At 46.2% G+C, this 21,668-nt stretch overlaps 1 protein-coding gene across 1 annotated transcript in view; it reads right to left on the bottom strand.

The window, feature by feature from the left end:
* The window catches only part of WDR12 (WD repeat domain 12), a 247,164-nt gene that overhangs the window by 157,165 nt on the left and 68,331 nt on the right, over positions 1-21,668 (bottom strand). Inside the window, exon 5 of the mRNA XM_069226036.1 lies at positions 13,620-13,735. Coding sequence (XP_069082137.1) covers positions 13,620-13,735 — 116 coding nt within the window. The remainder of the gene's footprint in view (positions 1-13,619; positions 13,736-21,668) is intronic.

Raw genomic sequence — 21,668 nt, 5'->3', positions numbered from 1 at the left:
TCAGGGACCAAACCACAGCAAAGGCCTCCCTCTCAATGGCACTCCAACGCTGCTCCCTGGGGAGTAACCTCCTGCTAATGAAAGCAACAGGCTGGTCAAGGCCATCATCATTTGTTTGGGACAAAACTGCCCCTATCCCATGTTCAGAGGCATCTGTTTGCACAATGAACTGCTTGGAGTAATCTGGAGCTTTTAGAACTGGTGCTGTGCACATAGCTTGTTTCAGGGTGTCAAAGGCCTGTTGGCATTCTACAGTCCAGTTTACTTTCTTGGGCATTTTCTTGGAGGTGAGTTCTGTGAGGGCTGTCACAATGGATCCATATCCCTTCACAAACCTCCTGTAGTACCCAGTCAAGCCAAGGAATGCCCTGACTTGAGTCTGGGTTTTTGGAGCTGCCCAGTCCAGAATAGTCTGGATCTTAGGCTGGAGTGGCTGAACTTGGCCTCCACCTACAAGGTGTCCCAAGTAAACCACAGTTCCCTGCCCTATCTGGCATTTGGATGCCTTGATAGAGAGGCCTGCAGATTACAGAGCCTTCAAAACCTTCTTCAGGTGGACCAGGTGATCCTGCCAGGTGGAGCTGAAGACAGCAATATCATCAAGATAAGCTGCACTAAAGGATTCCAGCCCAGCAAGGACTTGATTCACCAACCTTTGGAAGGTGGCAGGGGCATTCTTTAAACCAAAGGGCATAACAGTGAACTGATAATGCCCATCAGGTGTGGAGAATGCTGTCTTTTCTTTTGCTCCAGGGGCCATTTTGATTTGCCAGTACCCTGCTGTTAAGTCAAAGGTACTTAAGAATTTGGCAGCCCCTAATTTGTCTATTAGCTCATCAGCTCTAGGAATGGGGTGGGCATCTGTCTTGGTGACAGAGTTGAGACCTCTGTAGTCCACACAAAACCTCATCTCTCTCTTTCCTTCTTTGGTGTGAGGTTTGGGGACTAAGACCACTGGGCTAGCCCAGGGGCTGTCAGAGTACTCAATTACTCCCAATTCCAGCATCTTGTGGACTTCCACCTTGATGCTTTCCTTAACTTGGTCAGACTGTCTAAATATTTTGTTTTTGACAGGCATGCTGTCTCCTGTGTCCACATCATGGGTACACAGGTGTGTCTGACCAGGGGTTAGGGAAAAGAGTTCAGCAAACTGCTGCAGGACCTTCCTGCAGTCAGACTGCTGTTGGCTAGAGAGGGTGTCTGAGTAGATCACTCCATCTACTGAGCCATCTTTAGGGTCTGATGAGAGGAGATCAGGGAGAGGTTCACTCTCAGCTTCCTGGTCCTCATCTGTTACCATCAACAGATTTACATCAGCCCTGTCATGGAAGAGCTTAAGGCGGTTCACATGGATCACCCTCTTGGGGCTCCTGCTTGTGCCCAGGTCCACCAGGTAGGTGACCTGACTCTTCCTCTCTAGTACTGGGTAAGGGCCACTCCATTTGTCCTGGAGTGCCCTGGGAGCCACAGGCTCCAGAACCCAGACTTTCTGCCCTGGTTGAAATTCAACCAGTGCAGCCTTTTGGTCATACCACAACTTCTGGAGTTGTTGGCTGGCCTCAAGGTTTTTACTTGCCTTTTCCATGTACTCTGCCATCCTTGAGCGAAGGCCAAGTACATAGTCCACTATGTCTTGTTTAGGCTCATGAAGAGGTCTCTCCCAGCCTTCTTTCACAAGAGCAAGTGGTCCCCTTACAGGGTGGCCAAACAGAAGTTCAAAGGGTGAGAATCCTACTCCCTTCTGAGGCACCTCTCTGTAAGTGAAAAGCAGACATGGCAGGAGGACATCCCATCTCCTTTTGAGTTTTTCTGGGAGCCCCATGATCATGCCCTTTAATGTCTTGTTGAATCTCTCAACAAGGCCATTAGTTTGTGGATGATATGGTGTAGTGAATTTATAAGTCACTCCACACTCATTCCACATGTGTTTTAGGTAAGCTGACATGAAGTTGGTACCTCTGTCAGAAACCACCTCCTTAGGGAAACCCACTCTGGTAAAGATACCAATGAGGGCCTTGGCTACTGCAGGGGCAGTAGACGACCTAAGGGGAATAGCTTCAGGATACCTAGTAGCATGATCCACTACTACTAGGATGTACATATTTCCTGAGGCTGTGGGAGGTTCTAGTGGACCAACTATGTCCACACCCACTCTTTCAAAGGGGACCCCCACCACTGGAAGTGGAATGAGGGGGGCCTTTGGATGCCCACCTGTCTTACCACTGGCTTGACAGGTGGGGCAGGAGAGGCAAAACTCCTTAACCTTCTGGGACATATTGGGCCAGTAGAAGTGGTTGACTAACCTCTCCCACGTCTTGGTTTGTCCCAAATGCCCAGCAAGGGGAATATCATGGGCTAAGGTCAGAATAAACTCTCTGAAACCCTGAGGCACTACCACTCTCCTAGTGGCACCAGGTTTGGGATCTCTTGCCTCAGTGTACAGGAGTCCATCTTCCCAATAGACCCTATGTGTTCCATTTTTCTTGCCTTTGGACTGTTCAGCAGCTTGCTGCCTAAGGCCTTCAAGAGAGGGACAGGTTTCTTGTCCCTTACACAACTCTTCCCTTGAGGGTCCCCCTGGGCCCAAGAGCTCAACCTGATAAGGTTCCAGCTCCATAGGCTCAGTTCCCTCAGAGGGCAGAACTTCTTCCTGAGAAGAGAGGTTCTCTTTTTGGTGTTGTGTTGCAGCTGGTTTCCCAGCTGACTCCTTTTCTCTTGGTAGGCTGGGCCATTTTTCCAGACTCCAGCTCTACTTTTTCACCCTGTGCCTTGCACTGTGCCTTCGTCTTGACACACACCAGTTCAGGGATACCCAGCATGGCTGCATGGGTTTTCAGTTCTACCTCAGCCCATGCTGAGGACTCCAGGTCATTTCCAAGCAAACAGTCTACTGGGATATTTGAGGAGACCACCACCTGTTTCAGGCCATTGACCCCTCCCCACTCTAAAGTTACCATAGCCATGGGATGTACTTTAGTCTGATTGTCAGCGTTGGTGACTGGATAAGTTTGTCCAGTCAGGTATTGGCCAGGGGAAACCAGTTTCTCTGTCACCATAGTGACACTGGCACCTGTATCCCTCAGGCCCTCTACACTTGTCCCATTAATTAAGAGCTGCTGCCTGTATTTTTGCATGTTAGGGGGCCAGGCAGCCAGTGTGGCTAAATCCACCCCACCCTCAGAGACTAATGTAGCTTCAGTGTGACACCTGATTTGCTCTGGGCACACTGTTGATCCCACTTGGAGACTGGCCATTCCAGTTTTAGCTGGATGGGAGTTAGAAGTGGTATCTTTCTTGGGACAGGCCTGGTCTCCAGTTTGGTGTCCAGACTGACTACAGCTACGACACCAGGCCTTTTTGGGATCAAAGTTTTTACCCTTGTACCCAGGATTGTTTTGTGAAGAGGCTCTGGGCCCACCCTCCTGTGCAGGTTTTTGGGGGCCTGTAGAAGACTCTTTACTATTTTTATTTTTGGCTGTCTCACCACCTTTCCCCTGGGGAGGTTTTGTGACCCCTTTCTTTTGGTCACCCCCTGTGGAAGTTTTGGACACCCTAGTCTTGACCCAATGGTCCGCCTTCTTTCCCAATTCTTGGGGAGAAATTGGTCCTAGGTCCAGCAGATGCTGATGCAGTTTATCATTGAAACAATTACTTAATAGGTGTTCTTTCACAAATAAATTGTACAGCCCATCATAATCATTTACACCATTTCCTTGAATCCAACCATCTAGTGTTTTTACTGAGTAGTCTACAAAGTCAACCCAGGTCTGGCTCGAGGATTTTTGAGCCCCCCTGAATCTAATCCTATACTCCTCAGTGGAGAATCCAAAGCCCTCAATCAGGGTACCCTTCATGAGGTCATAAGATTCTGCATCTTTTTTAGAGAGTGTGAGGAGTCTATCCCTACACTTTCCTGTGAACATTTCCCAAAGGAGAGCACCCCAGTGAGATTTGTTCACTTTTCTGGTTTCACAAGCCCTCTCAAAAGCTGTGAACCATTTGGTGATATCATCACCATCTTCATATTTAGTTACAATCCCTTTGGGGATTTTCAACATTTCAGGAGAATCTCTGACCCTAGTTATGTTGCTGCCACCATTGATGGGTCCTAGGCCCATCTCTTGTCTTTCCCTTTCTATGGCTAGGATCTGTTTTTCCAAAGCCAATCTTTTGGCCATCCTGGCTAACTGGATGTCCTCTTCACTGGAGTTATCCTCAGTGATTTCAGAGAGGTTGGACCCTCCTGTGAGGGAGCCAGCATCTCTATTATTTTTGGAGTCAGGGCTTGAGAAGCCCTGTTCTCCCTAGATAGGACTGGTGGAGGGGATTCTTCCTCCAGTTCACTATCATCTTCCTCTGTGGTGTTATCCACAGAGGGGTTGGCTCTATCATACTCTGCCAACAGCTCCTGGAGCTGTGCTTTGGTAGGTCTGGAGCCCATTGTTATTTTTCTTATGTTACAGAGTGACCTTAGCTCTCTCATCTGGAGATGGAGGTAAGGTGTGGTGTCGAGTTCCACCACATTCACATCTGTGCTAGACATTATGCTTCTAAAAGTTGGAATACTTTTTAAGAAACTAAACTGGTTCTAGAATCTAATTCAAACTTTTACAAACTTTTAAACTCTAAAAGAAATGCTAACAGGGACTAACACAAGGCCCTAGCAGGACTTTAAAGAATTTAGAAAACTTTTCAAATTGCAAAAATCAATTTCTAATGACAATTTTGGAATTTGTTGTGTGATCAGGTATTGGCTGAGTAGTCCAGCAAATGCAAAGTCTTGTACCCCACCGCTGATCCACCAATGTAGGAAGTTGGCTCTGTATGTGCTATTTCAAAGTAAGGAATAGCATGCACAGAGTCCAAGGGTTCCCCTTAGAGGTAAAATAGTGGTAAAAAGAGATAATATTAATGCTCTATTTTGTTGTAGTGTGGTCGAGCAGTAGGCTTATCCAAGGAGTAGTGTTAAGCATTTGTTGTACATACACATAGACAATAAATGAGGTACACACACTCAGAGACAAATCCAGCCAATAGGTTTTGTATAGAAAAATATATTTTCTTAGTTTATTTTAAGAACCACAGGTTCAAATTTAACATGTAATATCTTGTTTGAAAGGTATTGCAGGTTAAGTACATTAGGAACTTTGAATCATTTCAATTGCATGTATACTTTTCAAGTTATTCACAAATAGCTATTTTTAAAAGTGGACACAGTGCAATTTTCACAGTTCCTGGGGGAGGTAAGTTTTTGTTAGTATTACCAGGTAAGTAAGACACTTACAGGGTTCAGTTCTTGGTCCAAGGTAGCCCACCGTTGGGGGTTCAGAGCAACCCCAAAGTTACCACACCAGCAGCTCAGGGCCGGTCAGGTGCAGAGTTCAAAGTGGTGCCCAAAACGCATAGGCTTCAATGGAGAGAAGGGGGTGCCCCGGTTCCAGTCTGCCAGCAGGTAAGTACCCGCGTCTTCGGAGGGCAGACCAGGGGGGTTTTGTAGGGCACCGGGGGGGACACAAGCCCACACAGAAATTTCACCCTCAGCGGCGCGGGGGCGGCCGGGTGCAGTGTTAGAACAAGCGTCGGGTTCGCAATGGAAGTCAATGAGAGATCAAGGGATCTCTTCAGCGCTGCAGGCAGGCAAGGGGGGGCTTCCTCGGGGAAACCTCCACTTGGGCAAGGGAGAGGGACTCCTGGGGGTCACTTCTGCAGTGAAAGTCCGGTCCTTCAGGTCCTGGGGGCTGCGGGTGCAGGGTCTTTTCCAGGCGTCGGGACTTAGGTTTCAGAGAGTCGCGGTCAGGGGAAGCCTCGGGATTCCCTCTGCAGGCGGCGCTGTGGGGGCTCAGGGGGGACAGGTTTTGGTACTCACAGTCGTAGAGTAGTCCGGGGGTCCTCCCTGAGGTGTTGGTTCTCCACCAGCCGAGTCCGGGTCGCCGGGTGCAGTGTTGCAAGTCTCACGCTTCTTGCGGGGAGATTGCAGGGTTCTTTAAAGCTGCTCCTTTGGATAAAGTTGCAGTCTTTTTGGAGCAGGTCCGCTGTCCTCGGGAGTTTCTTGTCGTCGTCGAAGCAGGGCAGTCCTCAGAGGTCGCTGGTCCCTTTGGAAGGCGTCGCTGGAGCAGAGTTCTTTGGAAGGCAGGAGACAGGCCGGTGAGTTTCTGGAGCCAAGGCAGTTGTTGTCTTCTAGTCTTCCTCTGCAGGGGTTTTCAGCTAGGCAGTCCTTCTTCTTGTTGTTGCAGGAATCTAGTTTCTAGGTTCAGGGAGAGCCCTTAAATACTAAATTTAAGGGCGTGTTTAGGTCTGGGGGGTTAGTAGCCAATGGCTACTAGCCCTGAGGGTGAGTACACCATCTTTGTGCCCCCTCCCAAGGGGAGGGGGTCACATCCCTAATCCTATTGGGGGAATCCTCCATCTGCAAGATGGAGGATTTCTAAAAGTTAATGTCACCTCAGCTCAGGACACCTTAGGGGCTGTCCTGACTGGCCAGTGACTCCTCCTTGTTATTCTCATTATTTTCTCCGGCCTTGCCGCCAAAAGTGGGGGCCGGGGCCGGAGGGGGCGGGCAACTCCACTAGCTGGAGTGTCCTGTGGTGCTGTGACAAAGGGGTGAGCCTTTGAGGCTCACCGCCAGGTGTTACAGCTCCTGCCTGGGGGAGGTGTTAGCATCTCCACCCAGTGCAGGCTTTGTTACTGGCCTCAGAGTGACAAAGGCACTCTCCCCATGGGGCCAGCAACATGTCTCTAGTGTGGCAGGCTGCTGGAACCAGTCAGCCTACACAGATAGTCGGTTAAGTTTCAGGGGGCACCTCTAAGGTGCCCTCTGTGGTGTATTTTACAATAAAATGTACACTGGCATCAGTGTGCATTTATTGTGCTGAGAAGTTTGATACCAAACTTCCCAGTTTTCAGTGTAGCCATTATGGTGCTGTGGAGTTCGTGTAAAACAGACTCCCAGACCATATACTCTTATGGCTACCCTGCACTTACAATGTCTAAGGTTTTGCTTAGACACTGTAGGGGTACAGTGCTCATGCACTGGTACCCTCACCTATGGTATAGTGCACCCTGCTTTAGGGCTGTAAGGCCTGCTAGAGGGGTGTCTTACCTATACTGCATAGGCAGTGAGAGGCTGGCATGGCACCCTGAGGGGAGTGCCATGTCGACTTACTCATTTTGTTCTCACTAGCACACACAAGCTGGTAAGCAGTGTGTCTGTGCTGGGTGAGGGGTCTCTTAGGGTGGCATAATACATGCTGCAGCCCTTAGAGACCTTCCCTGGCATCAGGGCCCTTGGTACCAGAGGTACCAGTTACAAGGGACTTATCTGGATGCCAGGGTGTGCCAATTGTGGAATCAAAAGTACAGGTTAGGGAAAGAACACTGGTGCTGGGGCCTGGTTAGCAGGCCTCAGCACACTTTCAATTCAAAACATAGCATCAGCAAAGGCAAAAAGTCAGGGGGTAACCATGCCAAGGAGGCATTTCCTTACACCTGGTCAAGCACTTTTTCCACATCAATAGCTATTAAAAGCACTTCCAGTCTTGAACGGTGTATTTTATCAATTAAGTGTAGGATTCATTTAGTGTTGTCCTCTGTCTGCTGGGTCGATATGAATCACGCTTGGTCAGAGTCAATTAGTCCGGGTATTAAGGGGTTAAGGTATTACGCTAAGATGCTAGCGAAATGTTTAGCATCTAAGACCAAGAAGGAAACTGGACGGTAAGACCTGCACAAGGCAGAGTTTTTACCAGGCTCAGGTATCACCAAAATGGTGGCCTCTCCCATGGGCCCTGTGATGGAGCCTGTGTCAACAAAAGAGTTAGCTTGTTTAGCTATGGTGTTAATTCAGAGCAAAAAGTTTTAGAAAACTAGGCAGTAAACCCGTCAGGGTCGGTAGCCTTCAGGCAGACTATGGTGGAGATCACCTACTCTAAGCGGATGAGGTCATCTAGTGCTGTTGCCTCGTTGTCGGGTAGGGGTGTGAGCTCCGTTCCGCAAAGTAAGTCATTAAATCACCACATGGGCTGTCTGTTGTTGTATACAAAATGCTATAGAAGGCCCAAAATGCCTCTGCGGCCTCCTCCGCAGTCTCCATAGTGGTGGAAGGGCTGGTACAAATCGTTTTGATTTCTCCGGCGAGGACCTGGCTCCACAAACGGTGCAAGCATATGCCCCTGACGGTTGCCATGTAGGTAGAATTTATGCTTAAGACGCAGTATTGCGTACTCTGCCCGATCATGATCAAGACTTTTAAGGAGGAGACCGGCTTTTTTCATGTCCTTCCGTTTGTTTGTGTGTGGACTCCAAGTCTGCCACCTCTTTTTCTAGAGCCTCTCTTTTCTCCCTCCTGCGGCGGTTGTCTGCCGCTGATATTGCAATCAGTTACCCCCTAATAACCAACTTCAGGACTTCCCAGGTTGAGGCGAGCGGTGTGACCCCCATGTAATTTGCCTGTAGGTATATCGTTATTGCTTTTTAAGAGTAGTGAAGTTGGCCTGGGAGTGCAAAAGATTGTCCTGCAGTCGCCAGGGTGATCTCGCCAATCGGGACTTGGGTACCCACACTGACAGGTGCAGTGAAGCATGGTCCGACAGGGATCGTGTCGTAATGGTGTTGGCTTCTACTAGTGCCAAGAGGGTGGGGATGGCTAAGAAGTAATCAATTCAAGCATAGGCTTTATGCACGGCTGAAAAATGGTGTAGTCACAGCTCTTAGGGTGGAGGTCACGCCACACGTAAGCAGCGAGCCACTGGAGCCCCGCATTGGATATTGCTCCTCCCTGCCCATACTGCTGTCCTGATATAAGTGCATATCCATTACTGAGTTGAGTTTATGAATATCGCTGCACCTGGTGTCTGTAGTACTGGTGCAAGGAAAGAGGTTAATAATGTTTCTTGGTGCTTGTTGGGCACGTAAATGTCAGGGTCATTTTGAGCGATCCTAGCACTAGGTTTAAGGCTAGTAGGTGGCCCCGTACTCCACCCCCATGGTCGATAGGATTTCCTCCCTTAAACCGATGCGAGAGGAGGGCCACTCAGCCTTTCTTTGCTGGACCCGATGACCAAATTTGTTTAGGGAAGCGGCAGGAACGCATTCTATACACATCTTTTGAAAGCAGGTGAGCCACCTGAGGAGGCATATATCCACCCCCGAATGCTCCAGGAGGAATAGAACAGCGAGGCGCTTGGCGGGATTGTTGATCCCCCTTACATTTAAACTGAGGAGTTTCAGGTCCAAGGGTTCTAGGGAAAAAAGCTAGATGTGCACAGAGGCCACTTTAAGCGGCGACGTGCCCCGCTTGAGCCCAGTCTGCCCAACCCTAGACGCCCGGTCACTGCACTAGTGAACAGAATATAACACAGGGATAGGTTATACACAAACACCTCAATCAAACTCAACCAACAGAACCAAATGAAACACTGGAATAAATCATACAGTATGGCAAAGTCAATAAGATGTGGCCCCAATGGATCAGGGGGACAATTCGCCTGTCACATTGAGACAGAGCTCCAGCTTGGATGCAAAGGCAAGTTCCATATCGCTCTCCAGTGATGCACACCCCGTCCCCACTGCCACCTGCCATTCCCTCCTGCATCCAGCTACCAAGTGGTAAGGGCCGGTCAGGGCGGGGCTTCATGCTCAGGATCGCCAATCAGTGTGGCCAAGACTGGTTTTTGCTCCAAAGCCATAGCGGTCGGGTCTGAGCCCCACTAATAGTTACTTGGCCTTCTGCTTGCACTTGTGCCTAGTGGACACCTGTGGGCGAGGCTTCGTTGGGGTAGTCTCCCTATCTGGCTCCGTTAAGCCGAGCACCTCTCAGACTTCCCTTGTGTACCCCGTTTGGTAAAGCTTACCCTCATAATGAAAGATAATGCAGAAAGGGTGACCCCATGAGTAGGAGATCCCCGCATTACTTACGTGTGCAGTCACAAGCCAAAAATCCCTCCTTTTCTGAAGGGTGATAGCAGCGAGGTCCTGGTACAACAGCGAGGCATTGTCTCAAAAGCGGAGGTGATTTAGCTCCCGAGCTCTGCGGAAAATGTTTTCCTTCAAGACAGTCATGTATCCAGGAGGGCCGGAGACAGGCGCAGCAGACCCACCCTGTGTAGGCAATCAAATTTAATGACTGGCAGCGTCGCTTCCCCTAGAATAAAGCTTACATAGGCCTCCAAGTCCTTACCCTCTGCCACCGAGGGGACTCCCTTGATGCGGATGTTATTCCACATGGAGCGATTCTCCAAGTCTTTTGCATGGGACTGCAGTTCTATTTGTTGATCCTGGAGGCAGATGATTTCTTAGGTCCAGGCACGCAGCCAGGCGCAGACCCACAGGGCCCAGGCAGCAAAATTCTACATGTAGCGGAGGGGACCGGCGTTGCCTCTAACCCAACAGGGTTTTAGGGCCCCCCAGCATCTCAGTCCAGGCCAGAGGGCCACTACCATCAAGACATATTGGGGCATGCGCTGCAGGAGAGCAGAAGGAGCGCTACGGCGGGCCCCACCAACCGTTATCCTCCTCCATGCAGTTGCGCGGCCCAGTCCAAGTCCCCAAGGCCGCTCGCAACACTCAGATGGGGCAGCCCCCAAACAGCAATGTCTCCCCTGGGGTCAAAGGAGGGAGAGGGGTGAGCAAATACAGGGGCCCAGTCCAGCAGGGCCACCCCTGGCCAGATCCATAAGGGCCCAGACACCAACAGGGCCCAGCACCCACCCCAACTGCAGCAGGGAGTGAGACCCTCCACCACGCGGGTCCAGAAGAGCTTCCCGCACACCCTCCGCCAGGACCCGGACACTCCCCAGCTGGGCACCCTCAACTCAGGGGGAGATCTAGTCCGCAGGCATATGTCCCACTTTTAAATACTGTGCATTCTACTTTGTGGGTTACAAGGCTCACAGAGGGGTGACATTCTGATTTTAAAAGGGAGGTTTTTAACTGTTAAAAGGGTTTATTTTGACAGGTCGCAGTGCATGTTTTGTACTGTTACAGTCAAGCTGCAGTGGTAGACCTGAAGGCATGTCTACACTGCCACTAACTGATGGCACAATAAGTGCTGCTGTCGAATAGTGGCATTTAAAGCTAAGGCCTGGAGTACATTTTGTACCATATACTAGGGTCTTATAGTCATGTTAAGTATACCATTTATGAGTATGTCAATTCAACAGGTTCTGTACTACTGGTCACCTGCAAAAATGTGCACAGAGCTCTAAAGCCAGCAAAAATTTAAGGTCGAGCAAAGGTGAAAATTCTGGGGTGATCACGCAGTAAAGGCATATGTCGTGCAGTATCCATCAGAAATAGTTACCAAATAGAAATAGCTTATCTTCTGATAGGTATTTCTAGCTGCAAGTTTTGCACCCTGTGAATCAGTATCTAAGCTAGTACCACCACATAGGCGGTCAGACTAGGTTATCACACAAAAAACTCTTGCAGTGTTGACATATCAAAATAACCATCTCTGCTGACTTAATTGAAGCCTGACAGGTATCCAGAAGAGGAACACCCGTGGGCAAAGACACAGAGGTGGGTTTAGCTCAATAGCATGTGCTCAGGAGCCTGCCAGAGGTTACATCTTGGCATGGGCAAAGGACAAGTTAATGCTTAGGTCAATTCAACAGAAATAATTCTCTTCTGGGCCACCTTGTCCTTCTTGGTATCAGAAAGGCCAAGGAAGAGCTTACTGTTCACACAATGGCCCTGTCAGTGTGCAGGCTCAGTGCCCGGAAACGGTCTAAACGAGCCAGCATCTACTCCCCCTTGGCAGGGTGCTGAGGCAAGAAAAACACTGGTAATTGACTACTCTACATGAAACAGAGAACCTTTGGCAGACTTTTGACCTGTCCTAAGAAGGAGACCTCAGAAGACGTAGGACTCAATTAATTTATTTTTCTCCAAGCAGATTTATCCTTGGAATGGTCTTGTCTCAGTGACTTATCTGCTGAGGATCTGGAATGGGGACAGTCTTGATGTGACGAAAACTATTCTGAAGAGCTTGACTTCCCTGTCATTTATCCGGATGGAATATATGAGGTCATACTTCTGTTGAGGACCCCAGTCATGTCTGGGGTCCAAACTCCAAAGACAGACACTATAACTTTGAGAACAACCTCTGCATGTGATAGAAATAGCACAGTTGGACTCCTGATATCTTGGAGGGGTAACATGGCAACAGTCAAAAGTTAGAACTCTGACGAAAATTTGGTAAACACAAAAAGAGAGGCGTGCCAGTTAGCCAATCAAGGGCGCTGAAAATAAATGAATAAATGTCAATGCATACAGCGACGTCTTACATAAATCAGATGCAGAACTCAAGTCATGACTGGAGACAGCCACCTGCAACTCTAGAGGAGATATTGCAAGAGGCTAAATTTAGCGCCTGTATGGATTCAGAAGATGAGGAGGAAGAAGCATGATTATTTGAAGAAAAAAAATCAAGACTCAACATTTCTGGAACTCCTTTTTTAAAGCACTAAAGTGTATCCTAGTAAAAGATTTTGTGTGATTAGCATGTATTAGAAACATGAAGTTGAAAAGGTAGTTGTCAGTCTGAGGCACTAAAGTGATGAAACATTTAAAAATATTCGGCAAATATTATCTGCGATAGAAAAGGTTATCCAGTACAGGTAAAGACTACTGGTGAAAACCCATCAGAAAGAGAATGGACAAACAGCCCAAGAGACAAGTGGAGAGAGAAAACTGACAAAGGGGGAGGGAGCAAGAGGACTACGGAGTAGAGAAAAGAGATAAATGAAGGGCATGGGAAAACATAAGGACAGAGAAGACAAATCTAAACAAATTAGCAGCAATCCAAACAGTGATATCACAACACTCAAAATGTGCTTTGATCTCATTTGAGGGCCTTGCCTTGTACAATGGGTGGGACTTGTAAAACTTCATTGAACTGCTATAATTTGTGAGGCTTTACTCACCATACACTATTCTCCTATTCATTTTTTCCAGGAGGCCTCATATAAGCCCACTGCCTTATACAGGCATTCTGGTGTGTGACACTACTTCAGTGATCCGAAGACATGACTAAAGGGTGTATGGGGGAGGACGCTATTTAACTGGGATCGGCTTAATGAGGAAAAGAGGATTATGTTCTTCACTATATATTGCTAAAGCATTTTATAGTTGGACTTGTAGATCATAAACTCTTTTCAAGTGTAATCACACCTGGGTGGTGCCACGGTCGAAATTCTCTTACTAGTGGAAGGTCATCCATTTTAAGCGGTTTACCTTTTTCAACTAGATGGAAATTGCCCTTCTCCAAGAAAACTAAGTGAGATAGGGTAAACTTCAGCTCAACTGATAATTGATGAAAGTTCCTGTTTCTTTGTGAAGTGGAATTATCAATGGGATTTGGAATGTGTCTTTAAGGGGAAGCGCCAATAAAATGCAATTAAAAAAAAACATTTGCCTGGGCACCTCAAATACATTGTACTATTAAGAACAACCAAACTGTGTAACAGGAAGTAACAAAAATTGAATGCCTTATACAAAATAATTTTGTTAAGATACACTTGCATTTGCTCTCTCTCTCTCACACACAGATAAGTGCAAAAGGGTTAAAAAGCTTCAAAGGATCTTGCAAATAAAAAGAAAGATAATACAGAGGCTGGCCTCACCTTTTTTCACCCAAGCTATGTCTTTTACAACTTCTGTATGTCCAGCGAGGGTCATGATAGGTTTCCCCTCGAGGGACCATATGCGAGCAGTTTTGTCATAGGAGCCAGTCAGGATCCTGTGTAATAAGAGAATAGAAGCAAAGCAACACTGAATACATTGTTTCTATTTCTGGAGGTTAAAACTTTCAAAGATGGTCATTGTATGTTTCAGAAACCTTATTAGGGTATGGGAGGGATTACATGTGTATACTTAAAAGATGGAAAACGAGGGAGCTGCAGATATTGTAAGCCATTTAAGAAAGCACTAAAAGAGATAAATATATTCCATCTGAATTGTGGCTCTAGAACAAAAGATCATGAGTTAAGAGTTGTTGTGGAGACAACCAGAAGTAACGGAAGTTAGTCTTGGAATGCATGGTAGGTGGAGTACACTGCCTTGTTACTGATGGATATACAAAAAAGTGATGGATTTAATGTTTGAATTAATCTCAGCCACTTCCCAATTCATGATTATTTTGCACACCACAGCCCCTTAGTATGGACCCAGCTATATGAAAATCAGTCTTGACCAATCACAACAGTCCAGCCTAAATGCCAAGCTAGGTGCTCTTTGATAGAGGGCACTGTTGGGTCTAAACTCAAAGAGGAATTTTAAAAAACTGAGAAAGAGTACTTATATTGCAAGCCTATAATCCCGCATTTGTTTGGAAAATGGGTAATCTGAAATGTGCCAGTTAAACTATCTCCGATCCAGATCTATGCATTTCTGCATGCACTTATAATGCAGTTTCCCTGACGAGATGCATAGGACTGGCTAGTCCAAGTAAAGGAGCAAGACAGTATCCATTATTGATAATTATTACTGACTAGAGCTTAGAACCTTCACCACAGAACAGTAAGATTGTGGAATCAAGAGGCTACCTTACATTCCACCTAAGTCAGTGGTTCCCAACCTTTTTACTTCTGTGGACTCCAGATAAGTTGCATGGGCTGCAATGATTAGGATAATGAACAGTGCAGGAAACAGAATGGTAAAGACAAGAGTCATTAATACAAAGACCCCCACCATCTTGCATTCATATGTAATGACATGAAGTGTGTAACGTGTGCTAATACCCTATCATGACAGGCCTAACCTCTAACCTAAAGGAAAGCTGTGTATGTTAAACCTAATCTGCCAATGCCATGTCCATAAGAAGAGCCCCCAACCCTTATTACCTTGGAATGAGGTCTCTAGCTCAGACTTCGCAGGAATACGAAGACTAGGTCAATGTCAAGGCGACGTGCCGCATCAATGGCATTGGGTCGGAATCCCTCTGACTCTCTGCTTAAGTGAGGACTATTTATACAGATCTACTAGACCCCTGATGTAGGTGTGTTCCCAAACAATAAATAACAAGGCGTGCTTGGGACAGTAATTAATATAAACAATTCCCTTGAAAGCATGAAGAGTGAAAGTACTGAATGTGAACACCTGCAGTTTGCTTGTCTTTTGTCATTTAGTACTGACGCCTTAGCGCGGTGGCACTGATAACGCAAACTAAAACAATGGCCTAACTATAAACAAGGCAGCCATCTTAAAAGATTTAATTAAATAAATGCGCTAAAACAGAGCAAGCTAAATAGGTTAAAAGTCACTAGGTGACGGGGGCACGAGTCTGCAAGCCAAAAGGCTAAGCTAACTCCTGTATCCCATTAAAACAAACTCGGATTCACTACACCCTCCCCATTAAGTATGACCCCATAACTTGATGCCACCGAAGGTGAATGAATCCAAATGCTAAAATTTGCTCTGGACTAGAAGCATTAAAAAAAAAAGTTAAAAAGGTATACTTAAAACATGTTAAAATTAATAGCTAAAAAACATACGAAGAGATAGAATGTCGACCATGACAAGCACAGCAGGCCAAAGTAAGGGCAATAAATGTAAACTTGTTTTTTTGGTGGAAAAAGTAAATCAGCAAATTGTGGAACAATAGTCATGATCTTGAAGAGCATCTCCGAATTCACTGAATGGAAAGGACTCCAAAAAGGAGGCCAAGTCGTCAGATGTTAGATAGACCACAGGATGGGCAGACGGATCCACGGAGCAGAGGTGCGTAGCAGTCTCTTGCGCAGGTCCACTTGCAGTAGTGCCATCCTCCATAGAATAGAGAGCCAACTCAGTCAGCAAGGAGTATAAGTGGCCTTGCGGATCAGCCTTAGTCTCAAGGGGCACGACCGTGACTGAACCCTCATTGGGGAAATCAGCAGCTCTTGGTCCACAGGATGCACTGGCGTGACCGCAAGACAAACTGTAGGGCAAGTGTTCTAAGAGGCACCACGCGCAACAAAAGACTGCCTGCATGCACCAGAGGAGTGGTCGGAATGACAATGACCAATCTTGCTCCAATTCCTCCAGCAAGGAAGCAGAGAAGATCTGAACTATGCATCCACAGCACAGTTGAGCTGGTGGTAGCTGCTCCATTGCTTCGTGTAGCTGGAAACAAACAACCACTGCGAATCAGAAGAAATAGCAGCAGGATTCCGCCAATCAATGCCAAAATTATTGGACAGCAGCCAAGCATACTTGAAAAGAGTGAGTGGATGGCCGATGGGATGACTCCGAAGACAGTCTGGAAGATGGACACAAATCCAGACCAGACAGCCTTAAAGAAATGGACAATCCCCGCAGCGCTCGAGGCGTTGAAAATTCTGGATACCAGTTCTGCAAAAGGCTTGGGGAAGTTGGTATTTAATAGGGATTGTATCTCGGCTGATGATCTTACTATCTGGAGAGCATACGTCTCTCTAGCTGATGTCATCCCGACCTGTTTCTGAAAAAGTAGCGCCTTTAGTCAGCTCAGCTTGTCATAATTTACATTAAGAGTATCAACGTGAGGCCACATTGCTGATACCTTTATCTGTTGTGTGGGGCAGAATAAAACATTTCCACAACATGTAAGGACCTTAGAGAACGAAATTGCATAGGCAATTCCTGGTCGCATACCGCAACAGCTTTGGTCGCTCAGCACCACATAACTTCCATTCGAAAGTACATGAAATGCTGCAGAAATCAAAGGGACGGGAGTACACTTCAGAAAACAGGGCAAGTACGCGACCCCCGTATTTAAAAAGCCACGAAGGTACACCTGCTTGCAGATCATTGAATGACTAACAGTAGTCTCACATTCGCTTCGCTAAGAAAGACCTCTGTTTCGCCATTCAGGCATTTGTAATCAAAGGGCAACTCCCACTCTTCCTTAATATAGCTATCGTCCAGTCGCTCATACCTGCCCACGGCAAGATGTTTCAGGCATTTCAAAAACCGAAAAGTCAAAATGGGCAGATTAATGATGCCATGTAAGAGCAATCCTGTTGAAGGACTCTCTGCAACCTTGAAAGGCAACTTTACTAACTTCTCTATGTGAAGCATGGTGAAACTCACTTCTCTTTTAGCCATTGTCTGCTGTGCCCTGAATAAATTAAAAGCAGTGAACAATTCACTACCGTTAATGTACTTCCATGGAATACGTCCATTTTTTAATGATTGTAACGTCCAACCTAGCTGCATAATGGAACGCAGCTAACTTTGTCTGTGGTATAAACGGGACATGTCCGTCTGAATGATGTCTAACGCAGACGACACTATGTTTGTCGGTGAATAAATCTTGTTGGACAATGTATTCATGGAGTTATCGCCAACAGCCAAAGCCGTTTCTAAGTTTTCCTTATCTATGTGCTTTAAACATGCAGCAGCTTCTGTATGAGAAAGCTTCCAGATCTCATTATACATAGCATAGATGAATCTTTTAGTGTGCTGTTTCCTAGGACCTAACAAAAAGTCCTGCAAGTCTACATCTTCAGAAAGAGTTTTAAGATTTTCTTTTACTGCGGCTGACTGTACCCATTGTTGGCACAGTTTACCCACACTGTATGTTGTAACTATACCCGTGTGTTGACCAGAGACAAGGCGAGGGTCTGGCCGGCTATTCTTGAACCCCACTGAGGAATAAAAATAAAAAAAACGCACCTGTAATCCATTGGTGTCTATTGGCCAAATTAACCACCAGCCGGGACTGGAAAGTGAAGAATTATAAGTATCATCGTGAACCTTTGCATCTAGCTCTTTCTCTGTGACATTCAGGAAGAATTGCCAATTAAAAATATTCGCCGGTGTGGGGAAACTGGGCGTGTTTATTTCTTTTGTTTTTGCTAACCCTAGACAGGATGTCTGTTGAATGGTGTCATTTAAAAAGATCATTTGCACAGGAATCAGGCATGATCTAAATAAAGCTTCCCTACCCTGTATTTGCCAATCCTGTGTTCTCCATACACTCTTTAGATCAACAGTGTTCTTACAGTATTCGTAACCTTCAACTGCAAGACGGGAAACAAAGGAGTCTGACTAAATCAGTTATGTGTCAGTTAGCAAAATCTTTCTAATTTTTGAAGGAGGGAATTTGAAAAAAAATATGACTCAGAATGTTTTGTGTCATGCCAAGAAAAATAAGTGAATTTCTTTGAATAGTTTTTTGGGCTCCCCACTGGTGATGTCGAGCAATGTTCCCACTGTGTGTAGTTAAGTACTGGTCTGTGTCTAGTTGTACGGTGCAGGTAGTAATGTCCCCAATTATTGTAGCAGAACATTTCCCCATAATTCATTGTATTTACATATACATCATCACTTTCAAACACTGAATAGTCCTTCATTTCAGTTAACATAGAATCAACTGTCTGGACATCCCAATCATCAGATACAACACTAGGTGTAATAACATCTGTCATAGACCCCTGCCACAGCGCCTTGAGACCCTCACGGGTGAGTAGCGAGCTCTAACAAATTTTTTGATTCATTGATTGATTGATAGATATTTTAAATACATATGGAATTTGAATGACCTCAGTAGGCCTGTATATATCAAATGGAACGCTGTCCCACACCATCCCATCAGGAAGTGGTACAGCTGAAATGTTCACAAGGGACAAGTCTCTGCGGACCTTATGTGAGGAATGATATGGAGTTAAGACTTCATACACAGGCTCTACAGAGGAGCGTTCAGGAATGTAATGACCATTTATGAGCAAAGAGAAAACAGTCACAAAACCAATCCATAAAAACAATGCCAAAAATGCCAGGCAGAACCATAAATAGTTCCATGGGTGTATTAAATAAGTATTTCTAAGCCATAGGTACAGCTTACGTGTCTTTGAAATATTTTCAATTACTGGAGTGGATGAGTCTGAAGAAAAGTCATCAATGCCAACGAAATAACCAGAGGCAGTCTCCGCAAAAACAGGAGCAGGTGCATTATTGGTAGATTGATCCACTTCACGTGGAGGCTCATGGTAGACTGTGTCTTCAGTCTGTCTAGTGTTGGTATAAAAAACAGCCAAATCTTGGACAGGAGCTGTCGTTGATGCGGTAAGTGGAATCAACAAGAGCTCATTTTCCACCCTCCACATGGTCGAGGTGGTGCTTGAAACATCATTGGACATCGTTATGTAGTCCAAAGTAGCGATGTTGAGTCTGCTTTGAAGAGGTATGCCCTCTTGGGTAGCGAGAGGGAATCGGGAACTACCCAAGGGACCTCTAGGTCTACTGTGCAGTATCAGCTACATGGTGAACTTCCGTGTCATCAATGGAAATGAATCTGTTTGTTCTGGTACCAGGCAGTGGTAGTAAGATGACAGTTCTGGTACCTTGCACTCCCAAGACTGGGACTGGTGCTCTGTAGGATGGACCGAATTCCTTCTTCACAGCGATATTCTCACAAACCAGATCCCCAACTTTCGGAATCCAGCCAGTTAAAGTTGTTGGTAATTCCCTTATTCCTAAAGTGGCAGCACTGGCGGATGAATTATCATCACGAAATTGCTGAAGCTCCTGTAAGAAAGTGAGTCGTTCATTTATGTCAAAAGGTGTGTCTGTTGCCACCAAACCAGGGCCATCAAGATCTGGGACATACATAGGTATCCCAAAGAGAACCTCATAGGGAGTGCGTCCCCCCCCCCAAGGACCGTCTTGGCAGATTATTTAGTGCTCTCTAGACCCAATATAGGTGATGAAGCCAGCTGCTGCCAGAACCTAATACTCAAGGACTGCTTTAGATCACGGTTCCGCCTCTCCACAACATCCGCTTGGGATGGTATGGTGAGGAGTAATGGAGTTCAACACCCATCATCCCCAGGGTGTCCCTGAATGTCTTAAAGGGCAAATGCAGGTCCCTGGTTCGAATGGAATGCTGCAGCCGCATATGTACCAATAAAGATCAGCAAGTCTTTTATAACAGTTTGAGCGTCAGCCGACCACTGAGGTCATACTCACAGTAATCTAGAACAAGAATCAACAGCGCCTAAGATGCATTTGTATGCACCATCAGGTTGAAGTGGACCGCAATGGTCCAGGTACACCCATTGTAGTAGCCTGCTGGACACTAAGAGGGATGACTGTGGTGGGCGTTTGATGTCCGAGCCCTTAATTTGCTCGCAAATGTCACAACAAAGGATGTATTGCTTTGTCTGTTTGTATAGACCTGGCCACTAGAATCTATTCTGCAAGAGTGTTACTGTGGCCAAAATACCAGTATGGGCAGAAGCGACACTCATGCGCTGCTTTTACTAGATCTAATCTCTGGTCTTGGTTGGGGATTGCTTGACTTTCAACCCCACAAAGTGTTACACAGGCAACATTCTGTGCACTGATGTGGTAAGAATATTTAGTAGGGTATCCTTTTGGAAGTAAGTTGCCTTCAGCCGAAGCTTTCACGGCAGTCAGAATTTCATTATCCAATCTTGTATGAGAACGAGTCACTGCAGCCACAGAAGCCGTAGCAACTGCGGATTTGGCTGCTTCGTCAGCCAAAGTGTTGCCGATAACGTGTACTCCTACATGTTGGTGGCCCAATGTATGTACTACATGGACACACGGTAACTTATCCTTAAGATCAGTCATCCTCCCCTACAATGTTTTGTGTTTTATGGTGTTCCCTATGAAATCTCTAAACCCGTTCAACTTCCAATGATTAAGATAATCATTGTAGGATTGGACGCAGTAGTATGAGTTGCAGACAATTAAAGTCAGCCATCCTGGCTCTGTGCGTTCTAGCGCTAAAATAAGGGATTTTAGTTCAGCTAACTGAGCTGCGCAGTCCCCTAGGGTCTGCGTGTAGGCCTGCGTTTAGGTATTGTGAGGGTGGAAAACTCCATCCTTCATCAAACCACTCACAGATGCGCAAGCGGCTGAGTACTGATGTTTGGTGCCTACAGCTGGTTGAGCTGAACAACCAGTGTAGATGACAGTACGGTATCTGTCAATAGGCAAGCTATCTAGAGGAGCGGGGTACTGCTGTTCATATTGGAGAAATTCTTGTGTCTGGAGTTTTGGATCAAAGATGTAATCAACATCAGTGGCAGTCAGGGAGGTTGCTCACTGAATCCAACGTGAATGTAATGCTTTAGCATTAGGAACGCTTGCTTTGGTGACGGCCTCTAAGGCTGGCACTGCGGTAACGATAATGACGCGTTTTCCTTGGGCAAGTGGCCTCTCCTTAATGACAGCCTTTTGAACTGCAGTCAGAATTTTTCTGTGGGTGCAAAACATTGTTCTGCATTGGAGTATAAATGTGATTTATAGGCTATGGGCACTGTGTCGCCTTCCTTGAAGGTGACATAAGTAAACCCAGTTGCACCAGCAATTATTCTGATGACCAAATGTGTTTTATTGTCAAGTGTTTAGCTTCTAGCATGTCCTGTTGCAATTCCCTAAGGATGCATGTGTTTTCAACTGTCCAGTGTTTGCTAGAAAAATCTGGGCGTATTAAGTCATAAAGTGGCTTGATACGTTGTGCATAGTCAGGAATGTTTGTTCTGCCAAAATTAAAGAAACCAAGTAAAGACTGTAGTTTCTTGAGAGTGTTAAGTGGGTGAAGTTGTGCACATTTCTCTAGAAAGTGCGGGCCAGGCTCTTCCCCTCTTTTGATAGCTCATATCCCAGGAACAATACACTGAGAAAAGCTATTTTACTTTTCTTAAAGTTAAATTTGTAACCGAGGTCTGCAACCCCGAAAA

Source organism: Pleurodeles waltl, chromosome 3_1 (assembly GCF_031143425.1).
Source record: "Pleurodeles waltl isolate 20211129_DDA chromosome 3_1, aPleWal1.hap1.20221129, whole genome shotgun sequence".
Lineage (NCBI taxonomy): Eukaryota > Metazoa > Chordata > Amphibia > Caudata > Salamandridae > Pleurodeles > Pleurodeles waltl.
Note: the sequence above shows the minus strand (reverse complement) of the source record. Positions and strands in the feature narration are given on the sequence as shown.